At 40.9% G+C, this 7,341-nt stretch overlaps 1 protein-coding gene across 1 annotated transcript; it reads right to left on the bottom strand.

Moving 5' to 3' along the window:
* Positions 1–3,350: 3,350 nt before the first annotated feature.
* On the bottom strand, positions 3,351–5,471 carry fam167b (family with sequence similarity 167 member B). Its single transcript, XM_005738956.1, has 2 exons — positions 5,074–5,471; positions 3,351–4,612 (listed from the first exon to the last, which is right to left on the bottom strand). Exons 1-2 carry the CDS (start codon positions 5,404–5,406, stop codon positions 4,349–4,351), a joined length of 597 nt encoding a protein of 198 aa, XP_005739013.1. The 5' UTR covers positions 5,407–5,471; the 3' UTR covers positions 3,351–4,348.
* Between the last annotated feature and the right edge of the window lie 1,870 nt (positions 5,472–7,341).

Raw genomic sequence — 7,341 nt, 5'->3', positions numbered from 1 at the left:
CTTGCTGACCTTTAAAGTAAAGAACATCTTCAGTGTGCAGCTGAGGTGTTGGTCCAGAGCGGTTCAAAAGATATTTGAATATCTTGCAGCACTCGGGACAGTTGCATTTCCTGTGTCGTGGTTTTATGCCCCAGGTGTTAAGTCAACAAGACTACAAAGTTTTCTTTTTTAGTCAAACATGTGGTTTGAGGATATTCTTGTCTGTGGCCAAAAAAGGCTTTAAAATTAACCTTTGGTCTTGGTTTACTCAGCTTACTATTAAAAAATGTGAAAATATAAAGAGAAAAGCCTCGTCACAAGCTCCACATCTCCTTTATAGAACATTTTGTAACATAGAATCATAATTTTAGCTCTAGCAGGCTGTCTCATGGTCACATTTCTACTCGAGAGAAGGCATAAAGTAAAAACCTCTCTGCCTGCTAACACCCTCTAAGCCTGTGCTGTCGCATTTTCGACATTTCATACAACTCTAGCCGTGGACCGCATCTCTTCTCTTGTGGTGAACGGCTGCTGCTACATAGCGTGCACTAGCAGGAAGTCAGTCCAAACATTACAGGAAGTGCACAGAAATATGTGCTTAGAAGACTGCCACAGCATAGATTAAGTCTCACTCATGATGAAACCACCTGAGTTCACTCTTTTTTCCGTTAAAGTGCAGAGTATAAATCTAGGAGGATGTGTGAAATGTGCTTCATTTTTCTTTTTTCTTTTTTAATTTTGAGAGTGATGTAAATAGGTAGGTGCATGTGACTGAAGATAAAGTCTAATCATCCAAGAACTCTTCTTTGATACGTGCTGGGAGGAAAAGTGTCCCGCCATGTTTGGAGATCGGCTTTGTCCAGGCCTTCTGGAGCTTTAAGGGTATTCCTTTCTTCCTCTCGACCACAGTTGTCACTACTTCCAAATGTGGTTGGAAATCACATTCTGTTACGCAATCAAACTGCGATGCTATCAGTGTGCAGAAAGTTTTCCAGACCTCCTACCTCCTGCTACATGATGCAGGTGCTGGCCTCTTTCGTGAATGTAAATGAGGGCTCTTTTTTTTGTCTCTAGTGCTTACTCATGTGCATCATGTAGGCTTACTTGGCTTTATGATAAACAGATGGATTACTATTCTTTATTTACACTGTAATATCTTCTGCTGGTTTGATGGCAAGCAGAAAGATACGGGCGAAAAAGGGTCACGGGAAAGTATCTACAGGGCAAAGAATGAGCAGCCTGAGAAACACAAGTCTGCAGCCCTTTATTCTGAAAGCATTCACTCAAGAATATGGCCTCAAGCCGTAGTACTTAATCCTCTGTGTCTTCCATATGATACTCATTTCCATGTGTCTAACTATTGAGGTCCCGCGACCCACATGAGATCACACAGCTCCTGAAGTATGCCACTTGTGATCATTTCAACAGTCTTAGTTGCGCTCTCATTTAACACGGCGTCCGCGCTCTGCCAAGGCATATTTGGTGTCGAGCTTGACTATGTCTGCTTCTGCACATCCCTCCAGGGCCCCTTTCATACGTCTGAGTGTTATAGCAGGTCATGGCTGTCTCTTGGGAAGGAAAGAAGATACCGTTGTGCCTGGGTGGCTTTAGGACCGAGGGTGGATGATGGAGATGGATGTGCTGGAACATGTGGGGATGTTTTCCCTCACTGACACCGACAGAAATCATACAATCATCAGCATTTCATATCTCTGTTCATCCATACTCATGTCTGCTCCTCCCATCTCAGAACAAGCCTAACCCTAATTCTAACTTCAACCAAAACTACTTACAAAAAGGCTGTTTAAAAGAAAGAAAGAAAAGAGATATCTAACCAAAACTTTCAAGCTTTTACAAAATATCATGACTCTAAACGCTCGAAACCTCAACCTGTTTCTGAAAAAGATGGCTGGGAATGTTTTCATTTCACTCTATTCGCTGTGTGGTTTCCTGAGACACTTACGTTGCTCAGATGAGAGGTTTTTTTGAGAAAGCTGTGACCCATTCTGAACAGGCAGGTGTAACACTGTCTCCCATCATATAGTTATTATAACTGATTCAAATATGATAAATAAAACCTCTTTAATATGTCTTTTATGTGAAAGAAAAAGATTTAGGAATTTACACTTTAAGGCGTTTTTTATATATATTCATTCAGTTAAGTCATTACATTCATATTACAACTTGATTTAACAATCTGCATAGAATAATACATTTAATAGATGTTTTACACTTTTAATGCAACCAAAGTTAAATTCATTCATTCTTTAAAAAACTCAACTAAAGACAAAATCATTTAAAACATAAAATACACTTGGTCACTGGCCAGCCACATATAGTCTAAAATCAGTGCTCTGCAGCATCCTGACGTGCTAATGAAAAACAAAGAACATCGGACACGAGCTCCTGGTTTGTGTCACTGCAGCTGCTAGGTTGCAGAGATATTTTTGGTTTGTGAAGAAGAGGTGTAAAAAATGCTGGAGTGTGACCTGCCTGTGGCTGCTGTAAGTGTCTGCATTAAAGGACTTTGTTTACTTCAACGTGTTGCTGAGCATTTCTGTATCGGCCCAGACCTGACAGGAGCAGCTGCCTTCATGCATCAGTTTCAGTAAAGCTGTGTTTCCCAAACTTTTTGGCTCGTGACCTTTTAAAAGGGTCGTTAATGGCTTTGCCTAAATCTTACTTGACATTCAAAGTGCCGAAAAATATATTTGATGGGAATACATTTGACTCTTTTCAGAGGTCATGACCCAGTTACTTAAAAAATAAATGAATAAAAATCTGCAGACGTGAACATCATCTATCTAATCATGATGCTTGTAAAAGCATGATGGCAAATAAGAAGTAAAGAGGCTTTAACCTTACTTAACTGCAGTCCTCACATGGCAGATCACGGTAGATTAAAAATAAAACTTGAGTCATGATTTCAGAGAAGAGACGTTGCTGCTGAGGTATTTAAATGTATTTTAGGGGAACGCTATTAGATTCCATTTTATTGAAGAGAAGCCAGGCAAAGTGAGAAACTCACAGCCAGAGAGATGAGTAGCATGAGTAGCACTGCAGGCCACAGGGGAAATATGTAATTTTTTTTTCATTCAAGCTTGAAAACAGCTTCAATATGTTTTGTCTTTATTTCATTTTCTAAATTGTAACATCTCACTTTTGTTCCAAGACCTATTTAGGCTGGCAGCATAATTTCTGAGGTGATGTAAGGTAGTGTGACCTGAACATGTGGGAGGGCTACTTTCATTTCTGTATAACCTTAAAGTTGACCTAACATTTCCTCATTTTCTGTCAAATGAATAAGATCAGAAATGATTTAGAAATCTGTAAAAAAAAAAAGAAAAAAAGAAAAAGAAGAAGATTTTCTGTTGTTTTTTTTATCAGGCAAATTGTTGCTTCTGTTCAGGAATGCAAGTAAATGACTGTAATTCTCAGATAACATTAATTATATTTTTCATTTTATTTTCATTGCAAATATGAATTTGATTAAAGCGCCTGCACGTGCTGACAGATTTCAGAAAATTAAAAGTTCGTTTGGTAATTTTCGAAGGCATGCTCTAATGCATGTGTTAATCACTGTATATATAAGTTATATCTGTTCTAGGCACATGACAATGGAGAACAGTCATATTAAACACGAATTAAGTTCCCAATAATGAGGTCAGTGTATGCAAAGTAATCCCCGTGAGCCAAAAGCTCAGGCACAGACTGCTCCAAACACAGTTTCCGACAGTTTTTTCTAATGACCTCAATGAGAGGGGATAACCTTAACAAAATCGCCTCACCTCTTCTCAAGAGGGGCAGCCAATCACAATAAAGGTGGCTTCGGGGAGCTCGTTTCTAACAGTGGGTGGAGTGAACTCAGTAGAAGGTAAATAAGGCATATTTGAAATGTGAATTTCTACTGCACTCCTGCAGAGTCCAAGAATATGAACAGATTTATAAATGAGTTATTGTCCCACTTAAACTTCTTTGTTCAATATGAATTTGCATCACCAAATCACCTTGGTTTCTGATATTAAAAATATACTCAGTTCACTGAGTATACTTCAGTCTAGCTCTTAGTCTTCATTAATTCTCTCAGTCAACAGCAGAGCTGCCCAGACTTCATCCAGCAGGAAGCTGCGTGATGATAAAGGTGTATGCCCCTGCAGGTCTGTATGCACAGGCTTCCTCATGCATGTCATACCAAGGCACACATCAAAGTCATCATCGTTTTCATTTTCATTCACAGCTGCTAGTGGCTCATCTTTACTTTTGCCCCACTGCGCCATCAACGGAAATAACCCTTTATAACAATAATGCCTACACAAACACAGAGGAGGTGACGGAGCGTCCTCGGTGGCATGAGTGAGGCCTGCGGTCTTTAACACAGTGAGAAACGCCTGGAGTTGATATTCATCTTGGTGAGGCCCAGATGTTTTAGAGGGGTGGACAGAGCAAAGGCAGCCTTCATGGGGATATCACACAGCAGGTCCGACTCCTCTCCGCACTCCTCCAGCTCGTACGTTGCGTCGTCCAGCATCTCCTTGTGACGGTGGCACACTTGCTCCACTTTGAGCCGATGGATCTCCACCCGCAGACGGATCAGCTGACGGGCCAGTCGGTTGTCCTGAACTTGCATTTCCCTCTGAGGGTAGAGGAGGGGTGGAGGGAGCGCGTTTGAGAAGAAAGTGAGTTTCAGTGTTCAGTTTAGCAGAACATATGTGGAAGTTTGGTTTTGGATGGTGCCTATCTCCTCATCAAAGGGTAAAAATCATGTGGACTAGATGGGTTGCAGCTTATGAGAAAACAGGCACCATATTGTTTCGCAATCTGTGTGTTTAGACTTCTTTCCCTTAAGTTAAGACAAGCAGTCATGCAAGCAAGATCACTGACACCTAAAGAGATGCCTATCTGTTTTAAAGGTGAAGTAGGAGATAGATAGCTATCTGTATTTCTCAAGAATGGATAAGGACTCTGTATTATTTATTTATTTACTTATTTATTAATTTGTTTTAATGATTGGAGATTATCAAGAAGTGCAAATTATTTCTCAGGGCTTGACGCATCTTTAGATAAAAATCAAATCACATTTCTGGAGGAACTCACCAGCTCTTTTCTAAGATGCTCCAGGGCATCGTCCATAGTGTCAAAGCCACAGATGCTGCCCACAACCAGTTCTGACCTCCTCAAAATTGCCGGCACGGAAACGACTTGCTGTCCTCCTGATTCGGGACCGTCCGCGGAATTTCTTTCCTTCCAGGCTCGGCTCTGTACGCGCTCCTGCCACTCGAGGTAGGACGGTCTGCGGGTCTGTAACTTCAGCTTCTCCGTGAGCGCTTTCACGCTGTCCAGATCCTCCGTGTCGCCCTCGGAGGACGAGCCGTCTCCAAGCTCCTTAAAATCCATCGGTGCAGCAGATTGCTGATACACGCTGAGCATTCAGGGAGCAGGCTCGCTTTCTGCGCTGGCAGCTTGGCGATTAGAGCGCAACAGGTCCATGCCTCCTCTCCTTTATAGGGAGAAAAAGCGCAGTGACCGCCCATCCCGCACAGGACAGGGAGGCTGGAGAGTTTGCAAGCTTTTGTCAGGCGAGGGAAAAAGATATCCTGAAACCAAAGTCTGAGATTTTATTACTGTGCATTCACAAGTTAAATGACTTAAAACTATTTTAAATAGTAAAACTATTTTAAATAGTTTTACATTTATATTACAGGAGAAACTGCCAAAAGAAGAAACGAATACAGATCTATGCATGTATTTCCTGGACATCAGGTTGATCTGCAGGAATCGCTTTTCTCTTTCTGCTCGCCTTGCTTTGCATTCTGGGGTAGTTTTGATCTAAAAGTGGGTCAATTAACTGCGTGCACTGAAGTACAGATTAAATTTCCATCTGCAGTATGAAAATGGAAATAATCAAGTAAAGTACAACAAACCTGCGCCTGGATGTATGAGAAAAATCTATACATACTTACATACTTACACACAGTCAGGTGAAAAACCAAGTTTTCTGTTCAGCTATGTAAAACAGTAAGTAGCCTACAGGCTTACTGTGCAATTTCCCAACAAATTCCCCTCAAGGTCAGACTGAGCAATGCTCAGAAAAACTGCAAAAACCCAGGAGCTCCATCTCAGACTCTACAGGCCCCAGTTAGCATGTTAAAGGTTAAAGTTCATGACAATAAAATTAGAAAAAGACAGAACACGTTGGCTTCTTTGGAAGGGTTGCCAGGAGAAAGCCTCCTCTCTAAAAATAACATGGCAGCACAGCTTAGGTTGGCAAAGTTGCAAATGAACAGTCCATAAGACTTCTGGAACAACATCCATTTGTTTGTCCATAACGCACAGCACCATGTTTGGAGACACCCAAACATAACTTATCAGCCCAAACCCCTTATACCAACTGTGAGCATGGTGGTGGAAGTGTGCTGATTTGGGCACCTAGCAGTCACTGAGTCAACCGTGAGCTCCTCTGTATACCAATGCAGAATGAAATGTGGAGACATCTGTCCAACAGATAAAAATTGGCAAAAAAAAAAAAAAAGCAAAAGAATTAATGCGCTGCAATGATCCAGTCAAAGTACAAAACTCAACCTGACTGAAAAGAGCTGAGCATGAATGAATTCCTGCAAACCTCAATGAGCTGAAGCAACGCTGTAAAGACGAGCGGGGCCTAAAACTCTTCCACAATGATGTGATGTGACACATCGATAAAGTCAAACAGAAAACTGCCAGAGGTACTTCTACAAGCTTCTGAATCATGGAGGTGGAACCCACCATGACTGCATATAAAACTTACTGGATGCATATCTAAACTAGTTATTTTAGGCCTATGTTGCTCACTTTTTTCTTTCATTTTAAAACTTGTTTGTGGTGTGTTTTCTTGCATCAGTGTTCCTGTTTTTATTATTGTGGTTTACATGAATTATATTCCCTGGGGCAAAATGTGTGTTTAAATGGATGGATGGGATAGGACAAAGCATCATATTTTCCACTTGGTTCAATAGCCCACACGTGGGTGCGCTGATACACTGTACTCTATTACGTTACGTTTACTCTTTACAATAAGGCTAGATACTTATTTATTTATTTTACAGGTGACTTTATTTAATGCAAAACATCTCAAATTGCAAAATATAATGAAACTAGTCAAAGCTGAAAGTTGTAGGTTCAGTACCAGCTACACTTGTTTACACTGTAATGCATCGTAATACCAGCAAAGTGATACTGTGTCAATATTTTGTAGCTGACAGATTTCAATAGTTACACACAGCAAAAGCCAACTTGGCAGATGAGTTGCGATTGACGATTTTTTGTGCTTGAGTATGGCGCCATCTAGTGACAACCTAATATACTACAGGTACTTCACAGTGGCTC

This window comes from Pundamilia nyererei, unplaced genomic scaffold (assembly GCF_000239375.1).
Source record: "Pundamilia nyererei isolate P.nyererei 1_Seehausen unplaced genomic scaffold, PunNye1.0 scaffold00088, whole genome shotgun sequence".
Lineage (NCBI taxonomy): Eukaryota > Metazoa > Chordata > Actinopteri > Cichliformes > Cichlidae > Pundamilia > Pundamilia nyererei.
This window is presented reverse-complemented; position numbering and strand designations above follow the sequence as displayed.